We start from the raw sequence: 21,442 nt of genomic DNA, 5'->3' as shown, positions 1-21,442 counted from the left end.
AATAGTAGGTTCATTAACATCTAGAGTTTTAATCTCTTCAATCCCACTTTTATCAATTTTAGCATCAAGATCTAAAAACTCTGAATTTTCGAAACACCTTCTAGGTAAAGGTGGATCATATTTAGTCCCATCATTATCAAGATTCATATTGCAAAACAAAGATTTAATAGGGGACACATCAATAGCTTTTATATCTTCATCTTTATTTTCATAGTTTTCCGGCTTAGTGGCCATCTTATTAACTAAGGTAGCCTGCTTATCAGTAATTTCAACTATTAACTTCTCAAGACAAGCAATTTGGGATCTCAAACCATCAAATTCTTTAGACATATCATCGAGCTCTTTATTCATATAACTCATAAAGCTTTTTTGTTCCTTAAGCTCGTTTCTAAAGAAATTATTATGCTCAAATTGTAAGACCATAAAACTCCTAACGTTGCTTTCGATTTCTTCTAACCTTTTAAGGTGAAGATCACCAAATCGGGGAAGAGCCATCGTAACAAACAAGCAATCCAACAGATGAGCAAACAAGAAGCAAAAAAAAGGCAAATAGAGAAAGAGAGGGAGGATAGAGAGAGAGAGAGGGCGAATAAAACAGCAAGGGTTAGGTGGGGGAGAGGAAAACGAGAGGCAAATGGCAAATAATGTAATGCGGGAGATAAGGGTTTGTGATGGGTACTTGGTATGTTGACTTTTGCGTAGACCTCCCCGGCAACGGCGCCAGAAATCCTTCTTGCTACCTCTTGAGCACTGCGTTGGTTTTCCCTTGAAGAGGAAAGGGTGATGCAGCAAAGTAGCGTAAGTATTTCCCTCAGTTTTTGAGAACCAAGGTATCAATCCAGTAGGAGGCTACACGCGAGTCCCTCGCACCTACGCAAAACAAATAAATCCTCGCAACCAACGCGATAAGGGGTTGTCAATCCCTACACGGTCACTTATGAGAGTGAGATCTGATAGATATGATAAGATAATATTTTTGGTATTTTTATGATAAAGATGCAAAGTAAAATAAAAGGCAATAAAAATAACTAAGTGTTGGAAGATTAATATGATGGAAGATAGACCCGGGGGCCATAGGTTTCACTAGTGGTTTCTCTCAAGAGCATAAATATTTTACGGTGGGTGAACAAATTACTGTTGCGCAATTGACAAAATTGAGCATAGTTATGAGAATATCTAGGTATGATCATGTATATAGGCATCACATCCGAGACAAGTAGACTGACTCCTGCCTGCATCTACTACTATTACTCCACACATCGACCGCTATCCAGCATGCATCTAGAGTATTAAGTTCATAAGAACAGAGTAACGCTTTAAGCAAGATGACATGATGTAGAGGTATAAATTCATGCAATATGATAAAAAAAACATCTTGTTATCCTTGATGGCAACAATACAATACGTGCCTTGCTACCCCTACTGTCACTGGGAAAGGACACTGCAAGATTGAACCCAAAGATAAGCACTTCTCCCATTGCAAGAAAGATCAATCTAGTAGGCCCAACCAAACTGATAATTCGAAGAGACTTGCAAAGATAACCAATTATACATAAAAGAATTCAGAGAAGATTCAAATATTGTCCATAGATAAACTTGATCATAAACCCACAATTCATCGGTCTCAACAAACACACCGCAAAACAAGATTACATCGAATAGATCTCCATGAGAGAGGGGGAGAACATTGTTTTAAGATCCAAAAAGAGAGAAGAAGCCATCCAGCTAATAACTATGGACCCGAAGGTCTAAGGTAAACTACTCACACTTCATCGGAGAGGCTATGGTGTTGATGTAGAAGCCCTCCGTGATCGATGCCCCCTCCGGCGGAGCTCCGGAACAGGCCCCAAGATGGGATCTCGTGGATACAGAAAGTTACGGCGGTGGAATTAGGGTTTTGGCTCCGTCTTTGATCGTTTGGGGGTACATAGGTATATATAGGAGGAAGGAGTATGTCGGTGGAGCAACAGGGGGCCCACGAGGGTGGAGGGCGCGCCTGGGGGGGGGGGGGGTAGGCGCACCCCTACCTCGTGGCTTCCCTATTGCTGGCTTGACGTAGGGTCCAAGTCTCCTGGATCATGTTGTTCCAAGAATCACGTTCCCAAAGGTTTCATTCCGTTTGGACTCCGTTTGATATTCTTTTTCTGCGAAACTCTGAAATAGGCAAAAAACAACAATTTTGGGTTGGGCCTCCGGTTAATAGGTTAGTCCCAAAAATAATATAAAAGTGAATAATAAAGCCCAATAATGTCCAAAATAGAATATAATATAGCATGGAGCAATCAAAATTATAGATACGTTGGAGACGTATCAGCGGGGCAGTTTGGTTTGAAGCCGGTTGAATGCGGCGAGGAGGCGTGTTCAGCCTGGCGTGCAGCGTGTGGGGCTCTCTTGGCCGGCGCGCCGGTTCAATGGCTGCCCCAGTGAGAGGTCGTGTCCACTCTGGCGCCGTGTGAGAGCAATAACTCCCTCCGGTCCTTTTGTTTAGGTATAAGAAAATCTCATTTTGCATTCACATTTTACAAGTAAAATTCGTGGACAAACTTTGACCCAAAATATGATGGGGACTAGTAAACCAGGACAGAGGTAGTAGTGATGAATTCTGTTTTCGCTCCATACCATTCATTTAAAAAAATTGTATAACGCGCCATTGAAAATTGGAGCTCTTACCCCGCTAAAAAATGATTTTTAAACGTGGCAACTCGATCAGTGGCGATTGGCGAGCCACCGCCTCCAGGTCATTTACTTGTGGTCCCCAACCATCAACTCATATGAATCAAATTATCACGCGAGCTCAAAAAAATAATGTTATCACGCGAGCTCAAAAAATAATATTATCACGAGAGCTGACTATTCCTACAAAGGTGCACTCCAGCACATACCCGGTACCCGCGCATGGGGCAATCATGCACCTATGTGTTTATTTGTTTACCGTGCCTTACGTAACTCTCATGTGTGTGAGACAGCGAGAGACTAACTGTGTGCATGCACCTCTTCTCTACATATATGTAATCCAACGATTGTCTGGTACCCAAAAAATAATACGTCAATAACTAGCCATGTGCCAATGTGTTGCAACACATCCAAAGTAGAGTAATACATATTCACCAATTTGTTGGAAAAATATCTAGTCTTCATATACTTATATCACTAAAAATATCTTATGTTTCACTCAAAATATATTCCTTTGGATATTTTCATGAGATAAGGGAGGAATGTGGTTGGTTTCAAGATTCAATAAGTGGGATATTTTTGCAAAAAGCCCATGCGCGCGTATGTGTGTGAGAGGGAGAGAGGAGGGGGATAGAGTGCATGTGTGACAAAGACACGAAGAGTGTGTGTGCGAGAGGTGTCACTATAAAATGAGGCGATAGTGTGTGTGTGCACGATTGAGAGGGCGTGTCTCAAGAAGGGACACAAAATCTACATGGATACAAGGAGCACGAGAGAGACATATACGAGAGAGTGGAAGGGAGAGTGTGCGGTAGATGAGTAAACCTATCTAGAGGCTGGTCGATCAAAGTTTGTGAGAGAGATACGAGTCGGGGTGCGAAAGCGAGAGTTTTGTGTGTGTGAGAGAGAGTCGGTAGTTGGTAGGGGGATCGAAAGCGGGAGTTGTGTGTGTGAGAGTGAGAGAGAGGGGGGAGAGAGAGTTTGTCTGATCGGTGAACAAATGAGTAATGTCAGTTTTGGAACAAAGATGAAGACAGAAAGGAGACTCCCAACAAATGGTGTGAGAGAGAGAGAGAGAGAGAGTAATTTTAGTGGTAGGAGTCATATCTAGAAAGATTTAGGGTGCGTGAGGGAACCCTAGAGAGATGATACGTAAGTTACACATATGTCTCCTTATGGTAGCACGTATGCGATAATACGTGACACTGCATACGGTTGTTGGGTTGTGTGCTCCACTTAGTCTTCCCGTGCTCTACATGGGTGAATTGTAAAATCCCCAATCCATTAGCCAGCTGCTAGCTATAAATAACCACAAGAATGGCTGGTGGCGGTGACTCACTAGTGATCCAGTTGATAGCTAGTTAACCACACATACGGCACACCCCAACGGCTGACGACGGGATGGAGTTGCGCGACAGCGGAATCGAGGCTGAAGGCACGATGGTCGGCTTGGTGGTCGACGGCCATGTCGCCGCCTCTCCCGACGACGTCCAGAGGAAGCAGAAAACGGGGTACGAGCAAGCCGCCAGGTTAGCCAGCGTCATCCTAAAAGTGGATAGGGATCGCCGATGGGAGATACTACTAGCTCAACATAGAGTGCGGTGGGGGAGGAACCGCGACGATGCAAGGACAACTGCGGCAGTGGCGGCCGCCGCATGAGGCGCATGCTTATGTCCCAGATGGAGGAGGGCGCAACGCCGAACATTGCCGGGGCATGCCTGGGTGCCGTCACGGCAGCCCTGGCGAGAGCCAACATTGTCTTACCGGACGTCGCCGGGGCAGACCCGGCGGTCGCAGTAGCCCTGGTGAGCGCTGCACCCGAGGCAGTACCGCGATTCCCATTGTCCAGTCTGCCCCAGCCTCGATCGATCAAGGTGTATAGGTCATCAACTTGGCAACCTCCACTCTCATTGAGCCCATGATCAACACGCTGATGGACGATGGTTGTTGTGCGTGCTGGGTCAGCGTTAGGTGCATAGTATAGCTCTTTTGTGCGCGCACAGTTCACTTTTTTGACTGGGAACTGTAGGGAAAAACCCTCATAGCATATCAAAACTTTATTAAAAGAGAAATCAAGTACAAGTACAAAGGGGGATTACAAGAGGTAATCAAGCTATTCTAAGGGAAGGAGGTGTAGAAACAAGTTAAAAATTACAGGCCTCGAGGTGGCAGAAATGAGATCCATCTAAGGAGATCATCCTTATAGGCAGATTTCACCCTATACTGCATTAATGTAATGTCATGGATGAAAGCACTTCTCCATTTATTGAAGCCAGCTCTCTCATGCTGAAGACCTTAGCATTCCTGACAATCCAGATATTCCAGCATGCTATAAAGACCACTTCAGTGAAGAAGGGTTTCCTGAAGCTCCTGCTAGCATTGATAACCAACTCAGCCATAGAGTCACCAGATGACCAGTCAATTTGCAAGTAGTTCCAAACTCTGACACTAAAATTGCAAGTAAAGAACAGATGATCTCTTGTTTCCTTAGTCTGCAAAGGGCAAAGAACATAATTTACCCCATCCTCCAAATGCCAATGTCTCCTTTCCACCATGTCCTTGGTGTTTAGTCTATCCATAATAAGCATCCAAGCAAATACTTTTATTTTCATTGTACATGAGGACTTCCAGATCCAAGCTGTCAAATGGTTGAAGGACTCTGACACAAAAGTATGTGAGTAAAACAACTTTGGTGCGTATCCCTTGGCAGTGCCTCTCTAAAACCAAATATCCTTGGACCCAGGTTCTCTATTGTGGCCATCCAACAAAGACTGAAGAGTGTTCAGGTCATCAAAAGCCTGGACGGACAAAGGAAGGTGGAAGTGCTGGAACATGTCCTCAGAGTCCAAAAACTCTTTAAAAGTGATCCAGGGGTCCTTAACATAAGAAAAGAGCCTGGGAAATCTGAATTGGAGACTAGAAACCTGTCCATCAAGTTGCCATTTGTCTGACCACATGAGGGCAGTGTCCCCTTCATTTACCTGAACCCAAGCACACTCCCTAAAGTGTTGCATGACCTTGCATATATCCTTCCACCAGAAAGAGCCACAATCAGCAGTTCCTTGGGGTACTCTGCCATGATAGTAGGAGTCCCAAATTAAAGACACCCATGGTAGATCCTTTTTATTAAGGAAGTTATTTGCATGTTTGAGCAGTAGTGCCACATTTTGAACACCCGGATTAAGAATACCAAAGCCTCCCTTGTTTTTTGGTCTGCAAATAAGGTCCCAAGCTGCAAGTGAGGGGGCAGGCTCACCCCTATTCTTCGTCCAGAGATATTGTCTCTGAATTCTCTCCAATTGCTTTAGAATTCCAGCAAGAACAGCCAAACTACAAAGGAAGAAAATGGGCATAGAAGACAAGGCGGAGTTCAGAAACTACAATCTTTCCCCCTGATTTAAAAAAGAGGAGCTAGCTGTCATTCTCCTCTCCATGCAGTCCACCAAAGGCATAAAATCCACCATTTTGGGCCTTGTAGTTCCTACTCGCAAGCCAAGGTAGGTAAATGGCATTTTCCCAATCTGGCATCCAAAAGAAGCAGCTAATTCTGTCATGAAAACAGTGTCCACATTGGTGGGAATAATAAAAGATTTGTGGTAATTCACATCAAGACCAGTGGACACAGAGAAAATCTTAAGCATGTCTTTCAGAGCTATAAGTTGGTCCTTGTCAGCAGGCAAGATAATCAAAGTGTCATCAGCATACTAAATCACTGGGTAATCCTGGTCATGACAAGGTATAGGAAGATGAAGAATGCTCCTTCTGAACATGTCATTGATTACAGTCTGCAGGAGGTCAACAGCTAGGACAAAAAGGAGGGGAGAGACTGGATCACCCTGTCTGACACCCTTTTTACATATGAATTTCCTACCAGGAACTCCATTAAGCAGAACAGATGAGGTACTTGTGGACAAAAGCTGCTTCATCCAAAGAATCCACTTCTCATTGAAGCCCTTATATCTCAATATTTGTACAATTGCCTCATGCTCAAGGGAATAAAAAGCCTTCTCAAAATCCAATTTAAGAATCACAATTGGTCTCTTGGACTGGTGGCACTGGTGTAAATACTCAAAAGTCCACCCAATACAGTCCTGAATTGTTCTGCTTTTTTATGAAACCATACTGGTTCTTGTGAACACACTGCATAATCACCTCTTGAAACCTATTGGTTGCCATCTTGGATAGGAACTTAAGACCCATTCCTGTTAAAGAGATAGGTCTAAAATCACCTACCTCTTTAGGTGAAGGCTTCTTAGGCACCAGAGTGATATATGAAACATTGATATTTTCCAGATGAGCAGTACCATCAAAGAAATCCTGGGCCAGTTCATAAAAATCTTGAGAAATAATGTGCCAGCACCTTTTGAAGAAGAGACCATTAAAACCATCTGGGCCTAGAGCTTTATCAACTGGCATATGCTTGACAATCTTGTCCATTTCTTCCTTCTCAAAAGGCTTAGTGAGAATATCTAAACCCTCCATTGGTTCAATGAGAGAAGAAAGATCAAAACCCATGTTAATTCCCCTGGAAGAACCCATTCTGTTTTAAAACAATTCCATATAATGCTCTCCATTTGCGAGTGATCAGTCGCCACAGAACCATCAGGTAATTTTAAGCTAGCAATAGAGTTTCTTCTATGTCTCTCAGTAGCCATAGCATGAAAGAACTTGGTGTTTTCACCACCCACTTTTATATATCTGACAGTACATCTTTTATTCCAATAAAGATATTGAAGGTGGAGCAATTTCTCCACATGATTTTTGACCACTTTCCTGAAATTGGATTCATGTCTGTAAAGTGGTATAAATTCCTCAAGCTCATCCAAAAGCAGAATAACCATATTGCATTTACAGACAAGAGTTTTTAGTTTGGAAATGTTCTTCTGCCATCTCTTGAGACTCGTTCTCAGGGACTTAAATTTGTCAGCTATTCGAGCAGTAATGTGCTCCTTTCTGGATTGTTTTTGCCATGTAGAGTCAACACAATCCATAAAACCCTCTAGCTCTAGCCAATAATTCTCAAACCTAAAAATATTAGACTTGGGGATAGAAGTTTTGATTGTAACCACACAAGGCACATGGTCAGATGCAGTTTTAGCAAGAGGTAGCACCTCAGTCATGGGATAGTCAGATATCCAATCAACAGAAGTGAAGAACCAATCTAGCTGCTCAAGCAGTGGAATATCCTGCATATTGGACCAAGTGTAAGATCTGCCTTTGATTGGCAATTCCAAAAGACCTAAGTGCCCAATAATCTCATTAAAGATGAACATGTCATTCAAATCACCAACAGGTATGTTTCTGTTATCCAAAGAACGTAGGAAATTAAAATGCCCCAGTAGCAGCCAATTTTCATCCACAGGAATATTCAGGTGGTACAGCCAATTTACAAAATTATCCCTAGCTTCCCCCTGACAAGGGCCATAAACAACCACAAGAGTCCACCTCTCATTGTTTTGCCTAGAAACAAATTCAATCACCACTGCAAATTGTTGGATTTCCAATAAAGTCCCATAAAAAACAGATGAGTTCCAAACAACTAGAATTCCACCAGAGGCCCCCAAAGAAGGAGAGAAAGCAAAGCTGTCAAAACTCTTAGGGCAAAAGCTTTTAATTGTTCTAGAATCGAACGAAGCACATTTAGTTTCCTGCAGACAAGCAATATCACAGTGATTTTCATCAATCTTTTGTCTTACAGCTCTTTGCCTAGTCTCAGAGTTTAAACCCCTGACATTCCAACATAGGACATTCCAGCTTCTACATCGAGAATTCATAAATAAAGATCATAAACAAGTCCCCTAACCATATGACACACAATGTCATATGTCCAAAAGCCACCAAAAGGTCTGAACCAACATTATTACATTGCCAAAGTTCAGAAAATGAAAACATGCAGGAAGCAAATTTATGGGCTTGCAAAACGCAGCACTTGAGGAGCACACTATTCATTGGAGGGATGATTTGTAGTTGCAGCAGGGTCCACCATAAGTGCATCCTCAGTGAGCAGAGTTGCATCAATCTCCAGCTCCTTGCCAATAGCTTGGAGGTGACTTATGGGAGTAGGAGGAGGAACATCTTCATATGCAGGGTCATCAGGCATCTCTGCGGAAAGGCGCTTGGCCTTGGGCTTCTTCTTCTTGGGATGTAGAACCATCTCATGGAAAGTGGGCTTAAACCCATCACGCTGGGCCGAACTTCTGGTACATCTTCGAACAGAGGTTTCAACGAGCGGTGTGGGCGCCAAAGTTTTGCGAGGCCTCCTTGTTTTTGCATGCGCAGGGGGTGAAGGGACAAGATCGGGCTCAGTCCTCTCAGCATCATCCACAAATAAAGCTCTAGCCACTGGTCGAACAGGTTCAGGCTCTTTCCACGTCAACAGAGGAAGATCGGCATGCTGAAAAGCAAAGTCCCAGTTTCTCTTTGACAAAGTGACTGGTGACATAGGTTTAGGCAGCAAAGGTTTTGGCACCTCAAACACCACTGGTGCATTCAACAATTTTTCAAAAGATCGCTTCCAGATCATTTCAGGGGGCAGAGGGGGACCAAAGGGGACCTTAATCTCAGGTTGATCTAGAGGTTGAACCTCAATGACAGGCATATGATAAACCACAATTGCCCAATTACTAGCATCCTCCAGGTCTGGTGCAATCTCCCTCAGCTCATTTTGGTTCACAGATTCAGCCCCATCAATCAGAATAGGTGCTGGGGACACCTAGAGCTGCACATCAGAGCTTGGTTGAACAGAACTTGGTTGAGCAGAGGCATTCAACACCATGGATTCCTGATCCTCAACAGCTGGTTCCGCAGCAGGCTCATCCCAGTTGCCCCAATTGTCCTCATGCACCTCATTATGCGCAGGTTCAGGCGAAGGTGGCGGCACATCGTTCCACCCCAGAGCTGGGAATGGAGGTAAAATGAAAGGTGGCATCTCCGGGAAGGGCACACCAGGCAGAGGATGAGGATTGCCATTGATGGGCATCCAGTCCTCATCTTGGGGCATCTGCTCAGCAAAATTGGCCCCAAGAATGTACACAAGTGCCGTCCAAGACACCCTGGCACCACCCCAGGCTGCAAAATCCATGAACACAACATCTCTAGGCACTAGAATATCTTTTGGAAAAGATGCAAAGACTAGAGTGCGCACAAGATACGGATCCCGACTAATCCAGTGATGAAATTTCTCAAAGGTGTTGACTGCTGCCCGAATACCTTCCTCATTACGAAGATCAAGCGGAATCCCCCAAAACATTAGCGATATATATAGGGAAAATCTATCCTACCATATGGGGTAGTTACCCCACATGTCTCATATACTACCATGTGGTAGTGTATACTCTACTTTATCATTTTAAGTATGTTCATATACTATATATAAGATACTCCAAAGTGAGTTACATGAAAAAAATTGCAAGTTGGCTCATGATTTTTATTATATTTGTGAAATACGCACATATTTATATGTAAAATGATCATACTCAAAATATGATACATACTACAAAAAATAGTATATATACTACATACTAAGCGTCCATACTCTCCTATTTGATAGATACTACATACAACATATACAAACTCAAATGATGGTAACTATCACCGATGTTAGATAAAATTTGTTGTGTGTATATATATATGTATATATATATATGTATATATATAGTAGCAATATTCTAATCTTAGGATCAGAATAACTATTTGGATGACGACGCGTGTTATATACAGGCGATCGGCTGTTCCCGAACTCCACTAGCGCCAAAAAAAGAAACCACCCGCCCCTCGTCATCGTCCTTCCCTCCTCCCCTCCCCCACGAGCAATTCCCACCACCCATCCTGAGCGCCGCCAGCCTCCCACTCCCCGGCGAGCTGCCCCATCCCGAGCGCCGCCAGCCTTCCACTCCCTGGCGAGCTGCCCCATCCCTAGCGCCGCCAGCCTCCCCCAACCTCCGGTGCCTCCCGGATCCGCCACCTCCACGCGGTGGCAGCTCCTCCACCAGATCACGCCACGTGTAGCCATACCCACAGTCCCGCCGGCGCCAGCGGCCCAACCCAGGTGGCGCTTCGACGGACCTCCTCCCGGCGAGGCCCGACGCCAACACCGGGGATCTCCAGGAGCGGTCGTCCCCTGCTACGGATCGCGCCGCCGCCGTCCCTAGCGCTTCTATACAACCTTCGCCGACCGCCGCCACCAATCTTCTGATGCGCCGCCCCGGCAGATCCGACGCGTCTCCTTGACCTCCCAGGCGACGCCACCGGCAAATCTAGGTTGGGGCCATCCATCTCCTCTCGCCCCCCGGCAAGGCTCCCCCATCACCACGCAGCCAAGCTGCCGCATCAAACTGGCCATTCAACAACGCCGTCTTGGGACGTTCAATGACGTGGCCCCATGGCGTTTGCTGTCGCAGCGCCTGGATCACATTGTCACCATGCTTCACGAGGCCGAGATATTTCCATTCTTCATTCATCGACATCAGATTGAACTGAGAAGTCAGGTGCTTCTCCTTTCACTCCCATCCACTTTGCTGCATGAAATGGTTCCTCGGTCCCTCATCCGCATTTGTATTTGAACTACAGCGCAGACGCAATTTGAGCTTCCCTCTCTCTCTGATACGGGTTCGCAAGTGTCATGTTCGGCTGTTCGCCGCAGCAGCCCGGAGGTGCTCCTGCAGCCGACCAAGAACAGGGCTGGGACAAGGATATTTTTGTTCTCAAACACGTCGCTGCGTATGTGTGTATATGAACATTTTACTCCATGTTGTTCTTTACATTTTGTCATCTCCTATAGAGTTTATGATGCATAATGACTATTGGATGGATTATTTGTTCATGTGAATGAATGCATTTTGTCTCTCAAACAAGAATTATGTGTTGGTTTTCAGTGCCATAACAAACTTATTCTTTGGGGATCTTTGTATGTAAAGTGTCTCATTCAAGAAGGTATGTGTTGCAAAAAAACATTTCTCTTGTTATACATAAACATGCACTTTGTATAATCTGGTCCACGAAAATAAATCATTGTGAGAAAAGAAGTGCACCGATTGAGCCCCTTCCCAACAGTCTGTTATTTTCTACATTCTTGCTACTGAAAGTAGAGGAGAATGACTGCTCGGATTTTCTCTGAACTTCCTTGTTCTTCACTATGGCGATACATGCTCAGCTCTCCCTCTCTGAACTCCTGCAAAACAAGTATGTGTGAGTTAGCTAGAAGATGAATTCAGTCAAGAAAAAGAGTGTTGCATGTTCGCTAACTGTAGTTGTTATTTGAAGCTGCACATTTCTAGCGAAGCATGATTGTGTTTATGTTCAGATGCTCCTTGCCTTTAATTTTGATCTTTAGTTTTCTAAACTGAATTGGACTGCTTGTGTCATCTTCTTCCTAATTTTCCCATGTGAAAATTGTATGAAAATGAAGGAATGGTCTGGGTGGACGAGCTAGCCCGAGGCGTGGTCTTGCTCGCCAGCGTTGGGCGCAGTTCGGCTAGAAAGAAGAAGGAGCTCCATCCAGCCTATGAAGTTCAACCGGTGAGCATGTGCAGTCCGACGGCGCGTGTGTGCTTGTGTCCGGTTCACGGGCGTACCGTGTGTGGTGCTTGCATGCACACGGAACCCACATGTGGTGTGAGGAGAAGCCAAGCTAAAAAGAAGAACACACTACGCAAGACAGGCACAGAGAGGTTCAGGGCTTCAGGCAATGTGATGGCGCAGCCGCTGCAGTATCAACTACAACAGCTCGGCGCTCCTGGTGCTCCTCTCCCTTTGCTACTTTGCATGCTGTGATGCCACCGCCTCCTCACTGTACGAAAAGGTTTGAGTGAGAAAAAATTGCAGCTCATGAATGAACCTGGAGAAGTTCTAATGCGATGGTGCTATTCTTTGCAGTTATTTGTTTCTCGTGAATGCATTTGGTTGTGGCTGATGGATCTCTATCTTCATATATTATTTGCTTTATTTTGGTCTGACTTGCACCCAACTCTCTCTTCTTTTTTTAATCGACTCACTTATGGACGTACTGAGTAATTCATGCGACTTTGCTGCATCTTGTTTCGGTGTGCAGCCCAACACCGATTCTTCAGTCTGATTTGAATGTCAGCTGAATCCATTTATTAAGTTACAACCTTCAAAAAATGTGTTTGGCATTTTGGTCGTACGCGCCGCCGCTGCTAATGCTGAAGAGCTAAACTCCGCTATCGCTAGACTAATGTTGAAGAGCTAAACACCACACAAGATGCTCCTGTTCACACCACGACTCAATCAAGATGAGTGTGTGCGTGTGCCTACGATCTGCAACAAATGCCTGATGCGAGCGATGACTTTAATTGTGCCCACATATGGAGCACTCACGGGCGGTGGATTGGGCATCCGTAATGCTGTTGGAGAGGTAATCTGGAGTTAACTGAAGTCCAACTATTATGCTGGACAAGGTTCATCTACTTCATGGTTGGTAAAATTCGACCCTCCCCAGCGTGCCTGTCATTTTTAATATCACGAAAATGAGTGCATATAGTCCACGAGAAAATCATATATAAAAAACCAGAAAATATAGCAACAAAAAGAAGAAAGAAAAACCTTGAAGTTCAACTAGAAGAGCCAAATAAGTTCATGACGCCCTTCGGCGGAGCATGAGTCTTAGGTGTGTGCGTCTTGAGTGTGTGCTATTCGTGTGGGTGCCCCCATGCGTGTATGCGGCACATATATGTTCTCCGATTAGGTCTATCATAGGGTTTTTTCATCTCTAAAAAAATACGTGTTATAAAATAGTTAACGAAATGTTAACCAAAAAACACAACTAATGCAAATGGCCTAAAGAATAAGCCCACCCCATTCGGAAGTTCAGTGATAAAAAACCTAGAAGTTCAAATTAAAATAACGGAGAAGTTCAAAGTTTTTAAAATTTTAATTTTTTTCTTGTTACTAAAGAATAAAACGAAGACGTTCAAATTAAAATAAAGGAACAACTAAAAAGTTTAAAAATAGTTTTTCCCCGTTTTAAAAAAACTAGAAGCTCAAACTAAAAGAACCAGGAAGTTAAGTTAAAATGACAAAATGGTTTAATGTCTATAAAAATGATTATTTTTTCTGTTTTTAAAAATAAAACCATGTAGGTCAAATTGAAATAATATAGCAGTTCAATTTTTTCAATATAAAACAGATTTCTCCATTTCTACCAAAACCCTTGGAAATTCAAACAAAATAACTAGAAGTTCAAATTTAAATTTTGGAATTTTCTCGTTTCTAGAAAATAACCAAAGTTTTTAAAAGTTATATTTTCCTCGTTTCTAAAAAATAAGAGAGAAGGCCAACTCAAAATAACAGACCAACTCAAAAAAGTTTATAAAAATGGATTTAAAGAAAACTAGAAAAATTGAAATAACCGAGAAGGTCAAAAAACGTAGAATTTCAAATTTGAAAACCCGAGAAGTTCAATTTTAAATAACCGAGAAGGTCAAATAACCTAGAAGTTCAAAGGTAAAAACCTAGAAAATTGTTTGCTTATTTAAAACCATATTTTTCTCTAAGAAGTACAAAGTAAAATAAGAGAGAAGTTCAAAGGTTAAAAAAACTTAGATGTTTTCTCGTTAATAAAATGAAGAAGTTGAAATTAAAAAAGGACTTAAAGAATCAATCATGAAGATCCAAAATAAAAAAGTCAAAATCATGTTTATTTAAAAATCAAAAACAAAAACTTTACTCAAAAAATAAAAAATGTGAAGTTTAGATTAAAATAACACATAAGTTCAAAGTATATTAAAACCTAGGATTTAGAACTTCAAAAACAAAAACAAAAAACAATGTCGTTTTGGGCATTTCCCCAGTACTAAAGATAAAAACCAAGAAGTTCAATTTTAAAAAATGAAGTAGTTCAATGCATATTAAAAACTCAGTTTTTTCTTGTTACTAAATAATAAAACCAAGAAGTTCAATTTTTAAAAGCATAGCAGTTTGATATTTATTTGAAAACTCAATTTTTTCTGGTTACTAAAGAATAAGACCAATAAGTTCTATTCGAAATAATGAAGAAGTTCTATTAAAATAAACCTAGAAGTTAAAATTTTAAAATAGAGTGTCTCGATGTCTATCAAAAAGTAGGATTTTTTCCGTTACTAAAAGAAATAAACCATGAAGTCCAAATTAGAAAGATGGAGAAGTTCGATGATTATAGAAAACTGACATTTCCCTCGTTCTTAAAGAATGGAAAACAAGAAGTTCAAAAATTAAATAACAAGAAATTCAACTTTAATAAAAAATAGAGCGCTTCAAAATTCCATCAAAAAGATTAAGAGAAAACCAGGAAGTCCATATTAAAAAGATGGAGAAGTTCGATGATTATAGAAAACTCACGTTTTCCTCGTTATTAAAGAATGGAAACAAGAAGTTCAAAAATAAAATAACAAGAAGTTCAACTTTTAAAACTAGAGTGCTTCAAAATTTCATAAAATAAAATTAGGAAATTAAACCAGGAAGTCCATATTGATGGAGAAGTTTGATGATTATAGATAACTCAGATTTTTCCTCGTTATTAAAGAATGGAAACAAGAAGTTCAAAAATAAAATAACAAGAAGTTCAACTTTTAAAAATAGAACTTCAATATTCATAAAAAAAGATTAAAAATCAGAATAATAATTCATAAAAAACTCAGATATATTCATGTAACCGAGAGAAGTTCAGATTGATAACTGCCAGAAGTTCACGTACTACACGGTGTCATTTTGTTTTAAAAAAAGATTAAAAAAGCAAAGGCTAAAAATTTTGTTGTTATAAGTTCAAGTCCTCCATCAGAGAAAATTAAAAAAATTATTATGAGAGAGGTTTATACAAAAGAAATATCATTTGTGTAACATTGATGAATGGACGAGAAAATTACAAACGAAAATACGTCATAGAAGTTCAACATGAAAACAGCATGAAGTTCAACTACTACAGAAAATGAATTTCAAATGAAAAACTTTTAAAATCATCGCGAGTATGAAAAAACGATTAACACGGGAAAATTGCGTGTTTACGGCAGCTTTCCACCGGTATATCACTTGCTCAATTCCGGTGAGTGGATGGAGAGCTACAAGCAGTGGATGGAGAGCTACGAGCAAAAAAAGCACGTGAAAAACAGAGTGAAGTTTAGGTACACGCGCCGAGAAGTTTAGGTTCTTCACGCGGTGCATTTTCGAAGAATCTGTTTCGTGATAAATGCAGAACGAATGATCTCTCTATTTTCGAAATTACGGGAAAACGACTAGGAATCAGAGAAAATCATCAACATGGAAAAGTTTCGCATTTTCCGTAGCTGTTCAGCGATATATTATTTGTCTCATTCCGATAAAGTTTGTAGAAATTACGGGGAAAATACCTTTTTAGCCATTTTCAAAATTGACTTAAAACCGTAAGGAATTGGGAGAAACAATATATACAAAAAAGTTTTGCATTTGTTCAATCTTTCCAACGCCATATCTTGTGCTGCATTCGGACGTACGGTTAAAAAATTAGCTCGAAAATACGAATTCGGTGGAACTTGTATCATTTTCTAAATTACTTTTAAACCGTTCAAAATTAGAAAAAAGTTTTAACATGAAAAAGTAGCGCATTTTCATAAGCTTTCCAATGCCATATTATTTGCCTCAATTGGATTAGCCGTTTAGAAATGACATTGCAAATATGAACTCGGGTGTTTTGTTTGCGAAATTCTACGATTTTCCAAATTACTCTTTATCCATAGGGAATTAGAGAAAACTTTCAATATGTGGAAGGAGCGGTTTTGCAGCAGCTTTCTAACGCCATATTATTTGCCTCATTACGATAAACAATTTAAAAACAAGATCAAAAATATGATTTACATTTTTTGTTTGAAGAAAAAATGATTTTCAAAACTGCTCTTAAACCGCTTACATTTTGTCAGAAATTTAACTTGGGTCATGGTACTGATGTCCATAGCTTTCCAACGGTATATCGCAAGCCCCGTTTGAGCAATGTTGGTGGAAGCTCAACCTAGCACTGGGAGAAGTTCAGGTCGAACAACTCAAGCAGTAAAATTGCAAAAAACGCAATTTCATCACGAGTTGAAAGCAAAATCCGCCAACGAGCGAGATTCCTATTTAATACCGGTATTTAGTTGCTAAAAAACGTTCCTAGATTGCACTAACATCATATAGAACACGACTAAACAGAATAATTCACGGGGGAAGCCACGGTTGCGAAGATAGCCCGAAGGTCGGGTTCGTACAGAGGGAAGTCCAGGCGCGTTACTCAGGCAGTTCAGGTTGTGATCAGAATATTATTCTGATCCCATGATCAGAATAGTGTTTATATATACACTCAATATTATTCTGATCCCGTGATCAGGATATGCTCAGAATATGCTCAATTGATTTCTTCATGCATGTCAAATATGTCAATTGTATGGGCTGGCCTGTCTGTATATTATCCGAATTTACAATATGGACAATTAATATGCCAATGCCTTATGGACATCTGTGTTGATCGCCATGTCGAAAACATGGACATCCTCTACTCTACGAGGCACACACTTAAACTGAATGAACTGTGTATGATACTAATACTTTTCATGAAAATTTAAGAACTTGGCTAACAACATTTGAGTAACATATATATAGTGGTCACACTATTCGACAAAAGGCGAATCTTGGTAACACGGCTTTGACAACCATATAGTCCATATCTATATACTTAACATAGTAACAACTAGCACATTTTAAGAGTCTGAGGGCCAGCAACCACAACTATCCGCTGGAAACAACTTGATCACGACAACTCGACATCTCGTCAATGAAAAGGAAGAACCCTCCTGTGCCTTGGTAGAGCATGAGTAGAATGGGTGTCTCCAATTTTCCAATGTGGATGCATTGCCACGACTAGCGAGAACTTGTTAATTTGAGTGGTTCCGTTTCTGCGGGAAATGCGGTACCTTGCAATCACGTTGGTGTTATTAGCAGGCACAAGTATAGTTCTACCATGTCAGGGAATCGATTCAGGAACACCTACATCAGGCAATTTCTGTTGATAAAAACCAATTGTAACATATCGTTGAAGATATATATAGTTTATGAACATTAGTATAAAAATAAGACTTTGTACGAGTGTTTTGTGACATAATTGGTCTTGTTCAATGTGTGCACTATAGGTAGAATTAATCTCATCCAAAATCCAACGTTCATACGCTGTGCTATCTCTGTCAGATTATCCAAAAAATATGAAATGCTTCAAGTCTTTCCAGTGAAATTTGGTACGCTGAGTAACATACAGATCGTTAACTATGCATTCAACATATCCTGCTTAAAAGGTGGAAGTATTGTTTATTCAAAACATGGGAGAAGAATATATAGTGCGCATAAATTGGTAAATAGAATTTATTACTCCCTAGGAACGGAGTCAGAAAATAAAATCACAATTGGTTGCTTAAATAGTGATCAGTTAGTCAGAACAAATACCCCGATTTTGCTAAATAATATGTGAACATGGAGAAAGTTGAAAGAACACTAACCTCGATCAGACTTTGATCGGCTGATGACATTGGGGAAGTAAACATCCATGTTAATTAGCCCATGCTGTGGTGCATGCACTAGATTTTATTGCCAGCTTTCAGTTCATAAAACTTAGAAATTTTTCTCCAAAGGTCCGCATCAAAATAGGAGTGACCATCTTTATCAAGTTTTACGCTAACTGTCATTGTAAATCCATGTTGCGTTGTCAATTTGACATCCATGGAGTCATCAACAAAGTAAAGCCCAAGATTTCATTCTACTCGTGTTCTTGCAAAGCAAGGGATGTACTACTTGAAATGAAAATTAAGATCGTAAATTAGATATATTGAAATAACAGAGAAATATGCAAATATGTGAGTAACTGAGAGAATAGAACGATATATAGCTGAAAGCATAGTACAAAAATATATAATTAAAAATAGATAATGTAACAAAGGTTTGATGCAAATATGAGAGTAACTGAATGAACAATACATCATTAATTTGCCTAATATAGGGAAAAATCGGCTTCGACGTCTAGGCTACATGTGGCACCGTACCTTTTATCCAAATGTAGCAGTAGACGGTATATGTTCACAAATTAAGGCCATGACGACCGTGGTAGGGTGATATTGAACATACCGAGCGTTCCCTGAAGTCATCCGGAATGGTGAGATAGGATTTCGTTTCCGACTGGCCACGACCACACTTGCCTGATTTGTGCTTGCACTATGGACACTTGAATGAAAGCCCTCGATGATTTCTGTTGGTTGATTAACAATGATGGACAGACTGCGATAAGAGACGTGTGAATATTTTGCTAAAATGATTACCTTCTCCATGAGAAAAATCCTCGGCCCAATCTCACAGAAAACCCCAATCGACCAGAGTCTAGAAAGTCGATGCAGATACGCAGCAGCAAGCGATAGGGGCGAAATCCCGTGCCATTTGGAGCGCGATCTCTGCCCGTCGACGACAACCGTCAAGCTTAGGATGGCCATTGCGATAGAAGTTGATGAGGTGCTGACTTGCAGAGGAGTCCACGGCGAGTGGGTGGGCACGAAGTGGGCAGGGGGGCGAGGGTTTTCTTTTTTCCTTTTGCATGTGTGGGTGAACACACACGGTTCACAAAGGCGATAGAGATGAATCGCGTGTGATAGTAAATCACCGAGATTGAAGGGGAACCCAAATTTTCTTCCTAGTTTGTCATTCGTTTTTTCTATGATCGACATACCCCCTCCAATGCAACATGTTCAAATTTGGCATTTTCCGGGCTCATTTACCATATTTAGGCGATTATGTGCCTTTTCTAGGCATTAATGCACACAATTCAAATTCAAACAATCGGTGCATGAAAAGGTGCACAAGAACGGTCTAGAAAACCATGCTCGTGCTATTTAGTAAATTCACATGCCTTTTACAAGGAATGGGCAGATATTTCAAGGAAACGTGTGGCAATAGTCAACCACAAATGTGCCATTTATTGGGTTTTCAACTATAGAAAAATACATACATGCTTGAAAAACATGACGCCTGGCATGGTGCCATGGTATAGCCTCATTGTGCCCTGGTAAAAAATTGAGAAGGTTTGGCTTATGTCGTCATGCATGCCCTTCATAAATTGGACCATCACCAAGGAAGTCTCATGGTTTTGAGGGGGAAATCCCAAGATTGAAGGGGAATTCAAATTTCCTTCCTAGTTTGTCCATGCGTTTTTATACAATGAACATACACCCTACAAATCACCGTGTTCAAATTTGGCACTTTTCTGGGTTCATTTACCATATTTAGGAGATTATGTGCTTTTTCTTGGCATTAATGCACATAATTCAAATTCAAACAATCGATGCATGAAAAGGTGCATAAGAACGGTCTAGAAAACCATGCTCGTGCTATTTAGTAAATTCTCATGCCTTTTATAGGGAATGGGAAGAGATTTCAAGGAAGTGTGTGGCAATAGTCAACCACAAACATTCGTTTATTGGTTTTTCAACTATAGAAAAATGAAATACATGCTTGAAAAACATGACGCCTGGCATGGTGCCATGGTATGGCCTCATCGTGCCCTGGTAAAAAATTGAGAAGGTATGGCTTATGTCATCATGCACACCCTTTATAAATCAAACCATCACCGAGGAAGTTTTATGGTTTTGAGGGGGAAATCACCGAGATTGAAGGGGAATCCAAATTTCCTTCCTAGTTTGTCCTTGAGTTTTTTTCTACGGTGAACATACACCCTGCAAATCACCGTGTTAAAATTTGGCACTTTTCCGGGTTCATTTACCATATTTAGAGGATTATGTGCATTTTCCAGGCATTAATGCACACAATTCAAATTCAAACAATTGGTGCATGAAAAGGTGCACAAGAACGGTCTGGAAAACCATGCTTGTGGTATTATTAAATTCTGATGCCTTTTACAAGGAACATGCAGCAATTTCAAGGAAATGTGTGGCAATAGTCAACCACAAACATTCGTTTATTGGTTTTTCAACTGTAGAAAAATGAAATACATGCTTGAAAATCATGACGCCTGGCATGGTGCCATGTTATGGCCTCACCGTACCTTGGTAAAAAATTGAGAAGGTACGACTTATTTCGTCATGCACGCCCTTCATAAATCGAACCATCATCGAGGAAGTTCCATGGTTTCGAGGGGGAAATCACCAAGATAAGGGGGATCCAAATTTCCTGTGTTCTTTGTCCTTGAGTTTTTTCTATGACGAACATACACCCTGCAAATTACGGTGTTCAAATTTGGCACTTTTCCGGGCCCATTTACTATATTTAGGGGATTATGTGCATTTTTAGGCATTTAGCGCAGATAAATCCAATCCATCTACAACTGCACAGGTGTGATGAGAGGGACGTGGATTGTCGTTTGATCGCGGCACATCCTACGATGCACACGTGCGATCCGCGTGGTTGGTGTTGCGGCCATCATAACACAACACACAATAGGCTCAACGCATACTGTTTCCGGAGGCAACATAGATGAACCATGTGAGATAATGAATGAGCAAGATTGTAAGGGAAGCCAAATTTCCTTCGTCGTTTGTCCTTGAGCTCTTAGAAACCACCGCACTGTATGACTGTCCGGCCACTCCATCCAAGAGCTCTCTCCAAGTGTCGTTCATGGCACCGCGACGTATAGTAACTAGTAAGGAAGCGATGGCATCCCGCCGCACCGAGTTCCTCGCTGCCCGCGACCACACACGTGGTAAGGAAGCGATGGCATCCCGCCGCGCCGAGTTCATCGCCGCCCGCGGCCACACAAGTATGTGGGCCGACTTTGATGCTGACA

The 21,442-nt window shown here is 41.4% G+C and overlaps 1 protein-coding gene across 4 annotated transcripts; it reads left to right on the top strand.

Annotated features, from left to right (window-relative positions):
* The first annotated feature begins 10,433 nt into the window (after nucleotides 1-10,433).
* Nucleotides 10,434-12,545, top strand: LOC123188726 (uncharacterized). Of its 4 annotated transcripts, XM_044600961.1 has the most exons (4): nucleotides 10,434-11,159; nucleotides 11,242-11,391; nucleotides 11,547-11,604; nucleotides 12,080-12,545. In XM_044600961.1, exons 1-4 carry the CDS (start codon nucleotides 11,094-11,096, stop codon nucleotides 12,442-12,444), a joined length of 639 nt encoding a protein of 212 aa, XP_044456896.1. In that variant the 5' UTR covers nucleotides 10,434-11,093; the 3' UTR covers nucleotides 12,445-12,545. The 4 variants fall into 4 exon arrangements, 2 of the variants coding, with proteins under 2 accessions (XP_044456896.1, XP_044456897.1); XR_006495128.1 differs by lacking the exon at nucleotides 11,547-11,604; XR_006495127.1 differs by lacking the exon at nucleotides 11,547-11,604 and having other exon boundaries at nucleotides 11,242-11,395.
* Nucleotides 12,546-21,442: the final 8,897 nt, after the last annotated feature.

This window comes from Triticum aestivum, chromosome 2A, assembly GCF_018294505.1.
Source record: "Triticum aestivum cultivar Chinese Spring chromosome 2A, IWGSC CS RefSeq v2.1, whole genome shotgun sequence".
NCBI classification, from domain to species: Eukaryota; Viridiplantae; Streptophyta; class Magnoliopsida; order Poales; family Poaceae; genus Triticum; species Triticum aestivum.
This window is presented reverse-complemented; position numbering and strand designations above follow the sequence as displayed.

Coding starts and splice junctions, on each gene's coding strand:
- LOC123188726 (XM_044600961.1), top strand. CDS start 11,094: ATGCTTCACGAGGCCGAGATATTTCCATTCTTCATTCATCGACATCAG. Junction 11,160..11,241: donor AGATTGAACTGAGAAGTCAG/GTGCTTCTCCTT, acceptor TTTGAACTACAG/CGCAGACGCAATTTGAGCTT. Junction 11,605..12,079: donor AAAGTGTCTCATTCAAGAAG/GTATGTGTTGCA, acceptor ATGAAAATGAAG/GAATGGTCTGGGTGGACGAG.